At 40.7% G+C, this 16,604-nt stretch overlaps 1 protein-coding gene across 2 annotated transcripts; it reads right to left on the bottom strand.

Moving 5' to 3' along the window:
* Positions 1-8,156: 8,156 nt before the first annotated feature.
* siah2 (siah E3 ubiquitin protein ligase 2) lies at positions 8,157-16,575 on the bottom strand. Of its 2 annotated transcripts, NM_001101811.1 has the most exon segments (3): positions 8,157-9,670; positions 9,904-12,229; positions 15,682-16,224. In NM_001101811.1, coding segments are annotated over 2 exon segments (957 nt in total). In that variant the 5' UTR covers positions 16,081-16,224; the 3' UTR covers positions 8,157-9,670; positions 9,904-11,671.
* Positions 16,576-16,604: the final 29 nt, after the last annotated feature.

Here is a 16,604-nt window from a genome sequence, read left to right as displayed (position 1 = left end):
CCCCACCTTATGCCTGTGACCAGAGGAGTATCGCTGAGTCCGTGTAATGCTCTGTTACCCCCTGCAGCCCCCACCCTGTGCCTGAGACCAGAGGAGTGTCACTGAGTTCGTGTAATGTTCTGTTACCCCCGGCAGCCCCCACCCTGTGCCTGAGACCAGAGGAGTGTCACTGAGTTCGTGTAATGTTCTGTTACCCCCTGCAGCCCCCACCCTGTCCCTGTGACCAGAGGAGTTCCCCCTGTGTGTGCTTAGGTGGAAGGTAGGGGGCCCTCCATGAATGGCATCTGTTATTTGTTTCATAGGTTAGGGTTTTAAACATTTGCAGGCTGTATTGGCGAATAAAGATTGTTATCTTTTTATGTGTCATCTTTAATGTATCTGTTACCTCTGGGGTTATTAAAGGAGAATGCAAGTCAAAATTTAAAAAGCATACTGCCCAATAGTCCTGCTATTGTTTAGTAATAACGCCACACTTTTGGCTCACCTAATCAAATATTTACTCAGTCACACTTACTTCACATTTTCTAGAACAGGCAGCCATCTCTAAAAAGGTATTCTCCCTTCCTTTCCCTCCTTGCTTCATACTGCACATGTGTTTCATTCCCTCCCCCCCCTCCCCTCTGCCAGATCCGCTTCTGATTGGCTGGTGGGCATGTGTAGCTCAGAACAGGAGACAGGATCAAGTTACACACATGCACAGAGAATAGGAAGGCTGCCGCTGGCACCTACAGGAAGGGGAGAGAGATTTCAGTGATGTCACTGTAGTCTTCACACTGCTGTAGGCTGCCAGCACCATATCTCAGAGAAGCAAGCAGGGATCTGGGAATTTAGATATGCAGTAAGTACTTAAAAATAATGCCTTTAGACTTACTTTTAATTTATATTAACCTTTCATTGTCCTTTAAGTCCCATGTTTATTTAAGAGTTATAGTTTGGAGCAATTTGGGACATCTCCATGTGGTAATTACCTATTTACTTATCTATAAAACACCTAGAGGGTGGAATTGATTTTGATATGAAACCACTTTTACTTTCCAGCTTCCTGTTCTGCTGAGTCACTTTTTGCATCTAAAAAATACCAGTGCATAGATAAGCCTTCTGTTTAACGTGCTGCTCCTTATTACAAAGGTTGCAGTTTAGGGAGGAATTGTTTATAGATAACTAATGTTCCTGTTCCTTCACATGGTAGTAGGCACCAATGGGTTAATCCCAGTCACGTGACTTGACAGGAAATGACAAAGCAATCAATAAATTCGGCTCCCACCCCACTACTGCATCCTCATTTTTCCTGTAGCGTGAGCTCACCCCAACATCCAGTGGGGTCTCTGGCCTCTACCTGCTGAAGCTCCAGGAGTGGGATTTTATTACCTACAGGTATGTGTGTCCTGTGAGGGTCCAATTGGGACCATGGCCTTCCATTGCCTGACATCACTGTAAAACGTTAAGCTTTTGGGCACATGCGCAGTAAGTTGGTGTTACATCCATGCGATGCCTGTAAATGCATGGAGTATGGAGCTCTCCTCACTGCACACTCTGCTTGATAGCATCTGGTTGAGAAGATTTGGGAACGTGTTACCAGTAATGGCGGCAGCTATCAGATTCCTATTGGCAATTTTTCTTTAATGCCCAGAGGGCTTATTTGTTTCCCCTGGTTGTAACTGGGAGGAGAAGTGGGTGAGTGACAGGAGTTTTCAAAGTGCCTGTTTGTGCTTTAGCCATTATATTAATGGATGTGGTTATAAAGCGCAAGTCTTCAAAGAATCAGGTAAGTTTTTCCAACCAATCAAGTGAAGAATGGAGAAGCCTATGTTGGTGTTCACCTTCCAATCCATCATGACTTCATTGGGACCTAATTCTTGTACTTATAGTAGCTGAGAAGCTATTTGGATTTGCTATCCATCAAGGGAAAGGCCCAGCTACAAAGAAAGGCTACTTACCTTCCATCTGTGACAGCTTATTGAATTCAGCTGTGGCTTGCAGGGCCTGTGTAACCAAAATTCCTGTGTTATGTACGCACAAACTGGGGTTATCTGGTTAGGGGTAGCCCTGAATGCATGTTGTGCAGCCTAATTACCTTCCAGGCTGTGACAACTTATTGGATTCACTTTAGCAAGTAACTAACTTTCCATTGTATGTATACACAAACTTGAAGCCGTCTAGTTATGCTATGCTTTCAAAGGAAAGTCTTAAAAGCAAGAAGAGATTGTGTAGCCTTATTATCATTCAGCCTAAAGGCCTGTGTAACCAACAATTTTGTGCAGTAGAAGGGTGAGTAGCTGAAAAATCAGGTAAGTTATCTAAATTTGTCATCCTTTTCGGAGAGAGGCTCCTAATGCAAGGAGAGGCTTGTGCAGTCTATTCACCCTCCAGCCTATTATATTCTGGAGTTATCTGAAGCCTGTAAGGCTTGTGTTACACACTGCTTTATGCAATGTACTGGCTTTGTCATTGCCATTTCATATGACAATATGTCAAGGTTCTAAGTATGTCTGGAAGGTGAGATTTTTTTGTTTTCTTCATTACACGGAGCTGCAGGGTTTTGCAGTTCAGCATGAGAATTTGTCGCAATTAATATATTAATGTGTTTTTCTGCAGCATTGCTATGTGTGCAGCTACACAGTGGGCGATTATGCAGTCATCTTTACATGCTGTAACTACTCTATATATTATGAGTCACCATTAACTGGTTGCAACTATTTGTTGTTGGTCCTAGGCCCTGATGTCACAGCTTCTTGGTATTAAAGGACAATGAAAGGTTAATATAAATTAAAAGTAAGTCTAAAGGCATTCTTTTTAAGTACTTACTGCATATCTAAATTCCCAGATCCCTGCTTGCTTCTCTGAGATATGGTGCTGGCAGCCTACAGCAGTGTGAAGACTACAGTCTGAAATCTCTCTGTCCTTCCTGTAGGTGCCAGCGGCAGCCTTCCTATACTCTGAGCATGTGTGTAACTTGATCCTGTCTGCTGTTCTGAGCTACACATGCCCACCAGCCAATCAGAAGCGGATCTGGCAGAGGGGAGGGGGGGAGGGAATGAAACACATGTGCAGTATGAAGCAAGGAGGGAAAGGAAGGGAGAATACCTTTTTAGAGATGGCTGCCTGTTCTAGAAAATGTGAAGTAAGTGTGACTGAGTAAATATTTGATTAGGTGAGCCAAAAGTGTGGCGTTTTTACTAAACAATAGGAGGACTATTGGGCAGAATGCTTTTTACATTTTGACTTGCATTCTCCTTTAATTCTGTGTGTTTATGCAGTCTCCACTACATTGTAACTATGACCATTACCATATTTCAATTGGTTTTAATGTTCAGTCAGCACCATATTGCAACTACTAAGCATATTATGAGCCCTTATGCTGCAACAACTCTATATTACTTACTGTATTATGAATGGCGTAACTATTTTATATTAAAGGAGAAGGAAAGGCTAATAAAGAGTTAATCTCAAGCTGCAGGCATACCTTCAGTTCTCTCAATAGTGCCCTTAAGTCTCCCCATACTTCACCTGTTCAGAAGATCAGAAGCCAAACAGAAAAAAAAAACGCTGAGCTGGGTAGAGAAGATTCCCATAATGCATCGCTCCTTCAAGACTTGGCGACTTGTTACTGCAGGCAGCGCATGCGCACAGGGCAGGAGCGTCCGGTTGCCATGGTGATGCAGCGTCGCGTTGGCTTGTGCTTTTCAGCCCATACAGACACGCTGGACAAGATGACGGCGCCGTTCACTGAAACAAGTATGTAAGTTCTAGTATGTGTATCTCTGTAAATCTTTCATTAGGCAAGCTAGAAATATAGTGTTTTTACACAGCAATAGTAGTACTATTTAATAGTGTGCTTAATAGATTTTGACTTTCCTTCTCCTTTAAGGTGATATGTTTACTCATCATCACCATGTGGCAACTACTTAGCATATTATGAGCCACCATGTTGCAAATACTCAAGATATTAATGAGTTATCAATACCATGTTGCAAATACTCAGTGTGTTTATGAGTCTTCATTACAACTCCCCATTGGCGAATTGTTTTGCAAAACTTCAGCAAAAATCTGCCACCAAAAAATAAAAAATAAAAAAAGTCAAAAAAAGTGACAGTCACATCACGGCGCGACAAAAAAAAGACGAGTGTTTCATGGATTTTTCACCATTTCGTGAATTTTCCTAGTGTTTTGAAATTTTTCGCAGATGAAACGGAACAAATATATATAAGATATATATATATGTGTGTGTGTTTTGGGGTTTTAGCCTCTTTATTGTATTAATATCTAGTTAATACTAGGTCTTTGCCTTCTTTAGGTTATTCATATCTGCTATTTCAGATATGTTCTTCTGTAGTTTATTTTAAATAAGGGCTCTATGGTGTTATGGTTTTTCAAAATATACATTGATCTGGATACTACTACAAGGAGTATCACTATAGCATGTTATTTTGTTACTCTGCGCTATTTATTGTTTTGTTTCTGGCATCATTACAGTAACGCTATGTAAGGCTAACGGCACACCATCCGTATGGTGTATATTTTCAGCAAGCTGAAAAACGCTTGGCGAAAATATGTGCCATACGCTCCTACCTGTGCCTGCACCTGAATGAATGGAATACGGCTCGGGTGCAGGCACATGTAGCCGATATCCAGCAAAAAATGGGGACTTCATATTTTCGGCAGACATCAGCTACACGTGCCTGCACCTGAGCGTATTCCATTCATTCGGGTGCAGGCACAGGCAGGGGCATTTTTGAGTGTATGGAGTTTATTCCCGGGTAGCGTTTTTCGGTTTGCCAAAAAAGCTCCATATGCTACGTGTGGCATTAGCCTTACTGCTACTTGGCAGGGTGATACAAGGTTAGCAGCTGGATCTCAATCCCGAAGATTATTTTGCTGCATTGTCTGAAATTCTGTGGTACTATGTAATACACATTATGGTATTTACTCCAGGGGAAATTTTAGCTGTCCATTGCTGTTGGCTTAGTTACAGTAGTAAGGATGCTATTCTTCAGAATTCATGTTTCATGTAGTTATAGCTTTCATGTTTCATGTTTCATGTAGTTATAGCTTTCTTGTTTCACTCTCTAGATCTACAGCATACGTATTGCTTGGGTAGATCCTATTGGTGCCCATTGCCATGTGGAGGAACAGAAAAAATGAAAATCATATCATACTTACCGAGATTTTCATTTCCTGGACTGTAAAATGGCACTGGGCACAGGTTCCCGCCCCAAGTGGGGAGAGCTCTCTACTTACGGTAAAATGAGGATGCAGAAGTGGGGCAGGGAGCAGAATTTATTGATTGCTTTGTTATTTCCTGTCAAGTCATGTGACTGGGATTAACCCATTGGTGCCCACTGCTGAAAATCTCGGTAAGTATGATATGACTTTCATTTATCTTCCTTTAAACAAATTACCATATATAAGGGGAGGGGGTGTAAGGGAAAACCAAAACAGTTTTACAGTGTTGGAAAATAAGGATTTTTTTTTTTTTTTAAATTACAAGCTTATGCAGTACAGTTTTAACAGTTTAACACACAAGTTAGTAAATTATTATGCTCATTTTTAGCATCAAGGTATTTAGATGCAAACGGTCCCTTTAATAGAGTATATTATGAGCCACCTTTAACTCCCCATTTAAGGTGAAGCAAATGTGGCAAAGAAATGAAAAAGTTGTACCTGAATATTTTAAAACTTGGGTAATAATAATCTCGGAAGGTTATAAACAAATGCCTTTCACATAGAGCATTTTCTCATGTAAAATCATTTTTACACAGGATATGGTGCTTAAAGGTTTACACTAGATTAATGTGAACAAGGCACCTGGGCCAGATGGAATACACCCTCGGATACTGAGAGAGCTAGGGTCAGTTTTACAGTGGCCTCCGTTTCTGATATTCTCAGACTCGCTTTCATCAGGTATGGTACCTAGGGATTGGAAGAAGGCAAATGCTATTCCTATATTTAAAAAGGGAGTAAGATCTCAGCCTGGCAATTATAGGCCTGTAAGTTTGACATCCGTGGTGGGCAAGTTATTTGAAGGCTTGTTAAGAGATCACATACAAAATCATGTACTGGATAATGGCATTATGAGCAGTACCAGCATGGCTTTATGAAGGACAGATCATGTCAGACCAATTGCTTTTTATGATGAGGTTAGTATAAGCTGGACAGTGGGGATGCAGTAGATTTTGCCAATTGCATTTGATACCGTTCTCCACAAATGACTGCTTTGTAAACTAAGGTCTGTTGGTCTTAGTGAAGTCGTTTGCACATGGATAGAAAACTGGCTGCAGGATCAGGTACAGAGGGTGGTTGTTAATGGTACATTCCATACTTGGAGTAAGGTTCTGAGTGGGATATGATAACTATGTATAAATATATAAGGGGATCATATAATAACCTCTCTGCTTTATTTACCAGTAGGTCCTTCCAACTGACAAGAGGGCACCCATTCCATGTAGAAGATGGGTGGTTCCATTTAAATATTTAGAAAGGATTATTTACTGTGAGAGCTGTGAAGTTGTGGAATATGTGGCTTTTTAAGCAAGTAAGGGAATACAGGGTTATGGGAGATAGCTCTTAGTACAAGTTGATCCAGGGACTGGTCCGATTGCCATCTTGGAGTCAGGAAGGAATTTTTTCCCCTCTGGGGCAAATTAGAGAGGCTACAGATAGGGTTTTTTGCCTTCCTCTGGATCAACTAGCAATTAGACAGGTTATATATATAGGCATTATGGTAGAACGTGATGGACATACGTTTTTTTTCAACCTAACTTTGTTAAAAGCAAATCAAATGAAAGTCTGATTTCTTATGTGAAGAACACAGTTAGGAAAAAAGAAGTGTGCATGATGGCAGCTTTACATTGCAGTGCCCATATGTACCTCCCATGTTTCCACTTTGGCCTTACCCATCATTTTTTGCTCTACGAGTTTTCAGCAACACGCCAGACTTCTTCACACATGACTTTTACTTCCATTGTTAACTGCTGATTGATGTCCACTATTGCATCAGCAACATTGTAGATACAAGCATTGCAGCAGCAGGTTATTACTTTCCATTGGTTATGTCACATTGTGTTGGAATAGTTCAGCCATCCATATGCTTTTAACAGTAATTGCATACATATGCCTCTCAAATGTAAACATTTATCATCATCTGAAAGCTGATGAGGAAATACATGTTCGGTTATGGTGTTTATGTTCTTTAACTATGGCAGCAGAAAATGTAAAACTACCGAGATGCTCCATAATGACAAGATATGAACAGTTCCTCGAAATATCACTTGGAGGGGTCTTACAGAGGAAACACTGCCTCTCACCCAAATGTAAGGGCTATACTTTCACTGCAGAGAAACCCAGGGCATAATGCAGATTATTTCAAATCAGGTAGTACTCACTCTGATGCATGCAAGCACTGTACACAGACGGAATGAAACTTGATTTCTTGATTTCTTTCCGTGTTCTCCAAATTCACCGAAATGCAGGGTGCAACAACCAAATTAGGATGATCAAAATGCTGGTCCCCAGGCCTATGGAGACCCATAACACAAGGATCACATCAATGCAGATGCAGTCATCACCTGATGGGATTCCCAAACCTGCCCAATAGATATCTGGCCAATTTTCAGCCACGTATCAGTAGTGCAGCCTTTTGGGTGAGTCCCATACACCGCCAATATGCTGCCAAGTCAACAGCTTTTATCATATGGTGCATAGCTAGATTTTAGGTGGCTATACACAGGTCGATTCTAGCTGCCGACATCAGTCCTTTAGAACGAACGACAGGCCTGAAGCCTGAAACCGGCCAGATCTCAATCGGGCAAGTTTGATTTTTCCATTAGATCGGGAGCTCGTTGATGCAGTCCCTGAATGGACAGCACCTATACCCCCCCCATTCTAATTCCATCATTTAGCCCCAGGGCCAAACAACTGAATTAGCCAATTATCGCCCACCTGTAGGTGGGGGTATCGGGAGAAGATCTGCTTGCCTGGTGACCTCGGCAAACTAGCAGATTTTACAGTGTATGGCCACCTTTACACTGCATACAGAGTGCTCAACTGCTCTGCAGATTTTTAATGAGAGCTTACAAGCCATTAGCATTTACCACATTTAAGCTTATCAGTGCCTAAGCATTTGAAGTTGACATATATTTATTAAATAATTAACTCAGTTTTTCTTTTACAAGAAGATTTTATTATAAAACTATAGTAAATATGGCAATTATTAAAACAGCACTGACAGGACAGACCATCAAATTGTTGTTGTTTTTCTGTCCTTTACAATATTGACAGGTATGTGACTTCAGAGGAAATCAAATGTAAACAGATGATCACAGATCCAAACTCCAGCACAAATGTTAACCATATATACTTATACAGACTTAAAAATAAGTTGGTAAGCATTAATACGGTTAGTTTTGCCTATTATAACAGAATTTACAAAACATGTGTGGTATTTTTAGAGACAGTGTTATGAGAATAGACGATAAACAAGTTATCAGAATCATGTAAAATAAATAAAAGGCATTGTAGATTGAGGTGAATTTAGTGTATGCACATCCAAAACAATAATCCCCATACCTTACTAGCTGTTGTCTATGTAAAGTATATGCTATACACAAATGAAATGAAGGCCACTCTGTCCACTGAGCCCAAAAAATACACAAGATGATTAAATATGGTCATAACAGGAAAAAAACCAATATGCAAAAAGATTGTGTTTTTTTTGTAATCTAATGTACACTTTAATAAAAGTATCCCACAGAAACACTACCACTCCCACCCTTTCCAACTGTAACACATGAGAGGGGTTTGGGAAGGATTTATAATGATAACATTCATAAATGCCTAATACGTTTCCTGCAAACCTCATTGTAAAAATGTATGCTACACATGGACCGGTGTTGCAGAATGCTGCAAGCCAACATCAATACTCAGGAGTCTGCTCTTGCTATGGCACTGTTGATGGCTCTCAGTCTTTACATGCAAGTTCATATTCTTGTCACTGGCTCAGCTGTCCAATAATGCTACCATAATTATATTATAGGAGAGAACAAGTGTCCATTACGTCACTTAAGTGTAAGAAGGTATGTTCTACCAAACCCAGTCCTTTTTCTGTTGGCAAACTCCAGCATTCTCTGTCAGCTGCACTCACAGTTGTGACATCAATCAAGTATGCTCAGTCATAAGGAATAATGCACCAATTGTAAATTTAAACAAATAGATGACACAGGGGATAATGTTCCCTCATGGAATATTATGAAAGTTCAAAAGTCACAGAGGAAATCTGTGTGCATTATAAAGGCATTTGTCCTACATACTATAATACTATAATGCATTTAGATGCTAACAGTACTATTTGAGTAATACAAAATTACAAGAAGGAACATAATCCCATGAATCATCCATTTTAAAATAGCTGATCTATATATAGATCTAGTTGATTTCCAAATCTATTTTCTGTGCAATTGTTTTTGATACAATGGCTACAAAAGACACATTTTTAACCTAGATTAAATATTTTTAATATTTTTCTGGTTGGTAAAACAGGTTTGTTTGCCAAAATAATGTTTCAGTGGCACCAATGTTGACAGTGATGGTAAAGATTTGGTATAGGGGAAATAACTAGTTTACACAAAGAACTGCCTAAACCATTCAGTCCTTTCATGTTTGAATTTAGAGCTGCTAGGATGACATGTCTTCCAACATGGGTACACACTGAAGTAAGGAACAGACACGTAATCTACATTACATGCCTGTTCCTTACTTCAGTGTATACCCATGTTGGAAGACATGTCATCCTAGCAGCTCTAAATTCAAACATGAAAGGACTGAATGCTTTAGGCAGAATTAAGTGAGGTATGAAAAATGCCTAATTCCGGTAAGAAATAATATCCTATAACGTGTTTCTGTGTCTGTCAGGAGATCCATTTTTTAAGTACACAAAGCACAAATGTAGCAACTGCATAACTCAACATCAATAACATTGTTATAAAATATATATTATTCACATATATAACAATAAAACAAAAAACAGTATACATTGGCATCACAAAAGGAGCAACTGATATGAAGCCCCATTTAAAAGACCACATTGTATTTTCTCCAATAAAAAGCACCATAACCCACTGGAAACACAGGGGTTATATTACCTTCTGTCCCTCAGTTCAGACCCTGGTAGAAGTCTGTTCAATTCTATCACTGAGCTAAGGGACATGGGTTGTTTACTAGGTCAAACCAAGTAGGTAAAGGGGGTGCTTTCCAGTGAAATGCCTAATGCGTGACAAGCTAGCTTTGCTTGTCTTTAACAGGCACTAAAGCCAGAAGAATGGTAGCAATTAAGACAGGCTACAGGCATCAAAAACATCTGTCAACAAAGACACATGCTGCAGCAATTTTGTGGAAAGTAGTCTATACTTTCTCTATGTCGGAACACATGAAACTCAAGGCTAAAGTCTTGCATGAAACTACAAGTTAAAATGGCACAGCTTATTTGCCTTAGGCAAAGATCAGTAAATACAGTGCTGAAAAAAAAATATTCATATGGAAAACACAAGGGGGTTCACTTTTGGCTTACAGCACTGCTAAAGAGGGTATCCCTTTAAAGGAACAGTTTATAAGTAGGGTTTATCTTCCACACAAAGATATGTTTCAAAGCACTTGCAGCAGAACTAAACTGAGAAAGTAAGTAAAATTGATAAAAAAAAAAAAAGCTCCCTTAAATATGCATTTAAAAAAAGCCATATCTTGTACAGTGTACATTACAACAAGGACAGAGTATTTATGCTGCATAAAAGCTGCATTGCTGAAGGCCTCTGAAGTGGGATTCTCCATAGACAGAAAGAGCAGCACCATTATCTATATCCCTGTACAGCAGCTATTGGGGCTGTTTCATTGTGTCAATGAAGAATACAGAGACTGAAATGTTTGTAGCGCACACACACCACTAAATTAAAACAACAGAGTGGATGGAAACATTTGCCAGACACACTAACCTGCCATTTCTTCAGCTTTGCAATGCAGAAGTGGAGATGTTAAAGCATCGCCCCTGGGATTTACTCCCTGCAAACAGACTGATTTAGCACTAAAGTACATCTATATCAGAAAACAACATTTGTACAATATATCAATTGATATATTTGTTATTCTGGAGTTGAGAATTTTCCCATTTTCCTTAAATAAATTTGGCCATGAGAGAAGTGCAGAACTCCCCCCCTTTCTTTGTAGAATGAATGTCCTGACATTAGTACATAGGTATAGCTTATTGTGTGTACAATTATTATTTTACCATCCACAGTCAATGTAAAAAGCAAAAAAATGCTTGTCAAATTTCAATTGTTTAAGACAATGTGCAATATTTGAAGCTTATGATTTCTGCCTATGCTAAACAATCAAAGCTGTCATTAACGCTTTTTATAAGAAAATATAACAAATATTTGTATGATGTCATCTTACAATGTTTCACACGAACATAGAGCCTCTAACTCTTAAAGTGCAAGAGGAGTGTAGGGAAGTTATTGAACAGCGATCTGGCACTCCCCAAAGTTAAAAATATATAGAAGAGAATATTTAGGGTCTTTACGAAGTGATGTTTCAAGTCCATTTTGTAGGAAAAAAAATGCAAACTGTACTCTATTCAAATATAGCCCATTAAATAACTTTTTCACAGCGATCACAAAACAAAGTATCATGGACAACATGTGGATATGGTTACATTGATGCCCAAGTTTCCATTGTCTGCAAACAAGTGTGCAATTGCAGTATCAAAAACTAAGCAATCACTGTTCATGATTGCGGCAGCTACCCCGTCATGGATGGACCTTGGCGTAGCTTCCCATGTCAAGCGCCTCCGGTTTCCATTGAGTTCAAGTCTGTAGGCATAATTCTCAGCTTGCTTTCGTGTGCCTATAAGGAGGACAATGGCAAAGAACTGCTGGTGTCCCTCATACTTCTCCTGTTTCTCCAGCACCAACATAAAATGGTGGTTAAAACAGTACTGCATCATCACCCAATCGACAGCACCAGGCAGGTTAATGTCTGTTGCAAGGAAAACTATATCTTCTCCCTGAAGGGTGGTGATGCTCTTGTGGGAGTGGGTAAGGTGCTGCATAACATTTTCCAATGATCCCTGCCATTTACAGGACGCTCCGGGACAAGGGCAGGAGTATGGCCGGTATTCACAGATGTCCTCATGTTCTGGCTTCTCAGTGTGATGGAGAGATAGAGAGCATCCAGTAGAAGCATACTACAAGTGAAAACAAAGATAATATTCATTAATTTTATAGTTTCACGTTTGTTACAGATAATAACATTCTAAGGCATTTTTTAACTGACCTTTTATATTTTAACTTCATTTTACATCCTGCAGCTCTCACAGAATTTAAACTGTTCCTAAAAAGTTGTTTTGTTGAATGCTTGCCCTAACAGTAAAGTAATAAAAAATGCTAAAAATCTAACATCTCCAATCAATTAGCTCTCTGGCTGCTGAAACCAGATGGCATGTTAAGTTTCAGAAAGAGGAAAAAAAACAAAGGCAAAACATAAAATATATGATGACTGAAAAATGATTACTTCACTTTGCAATATGTTAGACGTTACTGTCCAATACAAATTTATTATATGATACAGTTTACTGTAAATGTAGGAAAGATAGTAACTGCTGGTAACTCAATTAAATTTTTAAAGTTGCTTGTCTTTAGACAGAATGGGGCTACATTTTTGCCTTTACCTTCCACTTAAAATTAAGGTTCAATATGATGAATTATGCTGGAAGAAAAAGACTGCATCCATAGCCCAAATAAATCCTTACCTGCCAGGATTTTAGGGCAGGGGCATACAGAGCAGTCCTGGATTTTGTACAGGAAAAAGCAGTTTCATGCGCTCACTCCTGTAACTACACAGACTGGCCTGGTGTCGGCCTGTGGGGAGCTGCACAGAGCAGATATTGTTGCGAAAATGCATACTTTTATGTTTTTATTGCAATACATGCTCTGTGTTGCTACAAACAGGCCACTCCAGGCTTGTCAATGGAGCTACAGGAGTGAGCACATGAAAGCAGATCTGCTTTCGTGTGTCTGTGTACAAAGCGCAGGCAGAGGAAAGTAGACAATCCACTATGTGTGCCCCTGCCCTTACAGGTAGCCCAATTGATATTGGACTTGCCTCCAGTCAGATATCAATTGCTGTTTTGGCTCCATATATTAGCCAGTAAGCTTATTAACTGGTTGTTTAATAGCAGCAGTTTACTTCTATCTTTCTAAAAAAGGTTTACGGCTCAAAACAGGGCCATCTGTGATCAGGCCAAGATCCACAATAATCTCACTTTTCTCCACTTACAATTGTTTCAGTTTTGAATGAATAGAAAATACCACAAGACACTAGCATGGTCAAACAGGGATTGGCGAAAGTTAAAAATAAATAAATATGCATAAATATATCAAGATGTATATTTGGTAAGAGAAACAGTAGGGAGGAGGTTCCTGTCCGGTGTACCCTATAATCTAAGTGGGCGGATTACACATAGGCACAAATTGAAAGCTTAATGTATTCATCTGAACAGAAAGCAGTTGCTTGTCTTGTCATTAAAAGCCCAAACTGGTCAAAATGATGTGTGCCATAGGTCTTAGGGCAACGTCGCATGAGGAGGTTAGCTGCCCCGGACAGGACATGGCCACTTACAAGCACATTCTGCAATTCAATTTGGAAGTAACCCCCATAAGTAATAAAAGACAAAGTTCCCCAAGGTGCAGTAACCCTACACAACCAATAAGATGTTTGCTTTGAAACACGTGACCAGTAAATCCAATCTGCTGATTGGTTGCTATAGGTTTCTGCAAACTTAGCGCCTTTTATTACACAACCCCCATAATGTCTAGACCTGTGTAAACCCAACATGGCTGTCTGCATAGTGAGCTCCTTCCCTGGCTGCATAGTACCCCTGAGGGGTGTTTGCTTAACAAGATACCATTGTTTCCCCTAATCAGAGTACAGTCTCTATTAACCCACACCTCCAGTGGGGGATACAATTATTGTATGATTGGAGCCCTTTGAGGCATGAGAACAATTAAAATCTGAGCCAACCTGAAAACGTCACTGTTGACTAATGCAAAATGATCAAACCAGTTCCCCTACATACTGGCATTTCATGCACTACCAGCTGGATGACAAAAAAAAAAAATAAATAAATAAAAGACAGTGTTTCCCAATTCCGCTAATACAAAATGTTATATTAGCTCAGTTGTCTGCTATGAAAAATAATAGCTCTATACTGTTTTAGGTATAGCAGCAACTTGCAACAACGGACAGTAGCGATTTCTTAAAATTATGAATCTGCAACAAAGCCTTATCATTCACTCCCAATATAATATACAGACCCACAGAACAGGGGTGTCGAACCTGCAGCTCTTTATAGCATCCAGGACAACCATAAACCCTACTAAAACAAAGAATGCAGGATAATGTTTGGATAATGTTCCCAAAAGTAGTCTTTGGGAGTTTAGCAGCTTAGCAGACCCCAAAACAAAGTCCTCCCTATTGAGTATCTAATATGGGCTTGGTCAGACGGGAATAGCATCTGCCTTTCACTGAGCACATGGAGTGAATTTTGGCCCTAAAAGGCATATAAGCATTTTCAGGCCAAAATCTGCCCAATGTTCACACTGACATACAGATGCCATTCATGTCACAGATAAGAAACCTGGGGAGCCATCAACAGTAGTTGTATATTCTAAACCAAAAAGATCTGTCTGACTTTCGTCTATAATTTGAATGGCACACGGAGTGTTTACCAGCCACAAGCTATTACAGGAATTCAGTGTTTTTTCTATGATCTCTAGAGGCAATTAAACACCACAGGAATGTGGCCCATCTGCCCCTTCCCTCTGTGGAGCACTGAGTCTAAAAGTGACATCACAGTGACATAATTCATCTGCGGTGGTGAAACTGCAAACTGTGAATAGCTGTCTGTTCCTTAGCTTCTGAATAAACCCATATAAGTTTGCATTACTGTCTGTGGCCCGCCCCTGCCAGCTATGTTGCTGTGGCCTCAATGTAATTACAAGTGACTAGTGGACAGCCCTACTGTACATATAGGCATATTTATAAAGTTATGCAAAATATTCTGTAACAAGAATTAACCTCTAGTCCTGATGTAACCCATGGACATCAGTGAAGAATTTTCTGGAGTGTTGTAGATGGCTGGGTAAAAAGCGATGGTGCTCGCTGCTTGCGGACGCATAACTTTTTATGAACCATCTTTTTATGAATCATCCAATCGTCTGCAGTCTGGTCTGTGTGCAGTAGAGTAAAATTGGGTGCCTAACATTTGGCACCCCCTATGATTGTACCTTCCCTCTACACTAGCAACCCTATAGTGCCTGACATTCCAAAGTGGAGAGCCGCTGAATAAAAAAGCTAAATAATTTTAAAAAAAAAAATACAAACTATAAAAAATAAGGTGCAATTTCAACCAGTACCAGAATGGCACTATCATACTAATGTTAATTTGACCCCTTTAACTGCAAAATGTATTTGTCCTTTTCTCATGTCTGGTTCTGACTCTTCAAACAATGTAGCATAAGTCAGTTCTGCTGTAGGCCAATGAATAAGCTGCCTTGCACTGCACTGTTTCATGAGTCAGAACCTTTAGTTGCAGATGTGGAAGAGTGACAGTAATGGAAGCAATAGGCTGGGACGTACCTTGCAGGGGAATAGGACAGCAGAGGCCACTTTCTCCATTGCCAGGTTCCGAATACTCGGGGTGAGGGAGGCCCTGCAAGTCGGGCAACAGCTCAGCTTCTGGCGGCATTGGTTACACACCAGGTGCCCGGCCTGGCACTGCAGGATAGGCGGCAGGACATAGTCAAAACAGACCGGACACTCGAACAGCGACGTCAGCTCCTGGTGCTGCTGGGACAGCGGGCCCGTGATTGCTGCTGCTGCCGCCGCCGGGGGTGGGGGGGCAGAGGAGCCGGGACCGCCGGAAATCGTGGCAGGCAGCGACAGAGACGCAGCGTGGGGTGGCGGTGGTGGCGGCGGCTGCTTTTGCTTGCCACACGGTTTGCTAGCGCAGGGTCCGGCAGAGGACGGGCGGCTCATTGCGGTCCTTATGAACCATGGAACTTTAAGGAGAGACTCTGGGAGGTTAAACTTCCTTCGGGCCAAAGAAACCGCTCAAGGATACATCCGTCACCGTGAAACTCGATTTGCCCTACCCAGCGCAGCGCTCCAAAACACAGCGCCCTCACACCGGAGCTCCGCCCACCTTCTGGAACATTGCGATACGTCACACACTGACAGGGGGGCGCGGCCTAGCGAATGCGTCACTTTCATGCCGCTCTGAGTTAGGCTGCAAGCTCATAGGCTGGAGGCTGGAGATGTCATGTGGAGCTTCATGGCGTCAATGGAATGTTTATAAGCGGGACTGGCACCGTGGCTTGTTGGATGTATGTGCTGTATCGCTGAGTGCTTTATTATTATTAAATGGTAATGTTACCCGAGAGCTTTCTGCAGTATACAGAAAAAGTATCTGTAGTCATACATATATATTGGCTAAAATTAGAGCCGTGGCTGCATTTGTTGGAGCTATTCCTGTGTACTTGGCAGGAATTCTTGGAAAAAGG

This window comes from Xenopus tropicalis, chromosome 5 (assembly GCF_000004195.4).
Source record: "Xenopus tropicalis strain Nigerian chromosome 5, UCB_Xtro_10.0, whole genome shotgun sequence".
Taxonomy (NCBI): Eukaryota; Metazoa; Chordata; class Amphibia; order Anura; family Pipidae; genus Xenopus; species Xenopus tropicalis.
Note: the sequence above shows the minus strand (reverse complement) of the source record. Positions and strands in the feature narration are given on the sequence as shown.

Bases quoted from the DNA above. Each gene is read 5' to 3' on its own strand.
- siah2 (XM_031901425.1), bottom strand. From the start codon at position 16,080: ATGAGCCGCCCGTCCTCTGCCGGACCCTGCGCTAGCAAACCGTGTGGC. The intron at 12,230-15,681 runs GTACGTCCCAGC...TTTCACTTGTAG, and splicing joins CTGTCCTATTCCCCTGCAAG to TATGCTTCTACTGGATGCTC.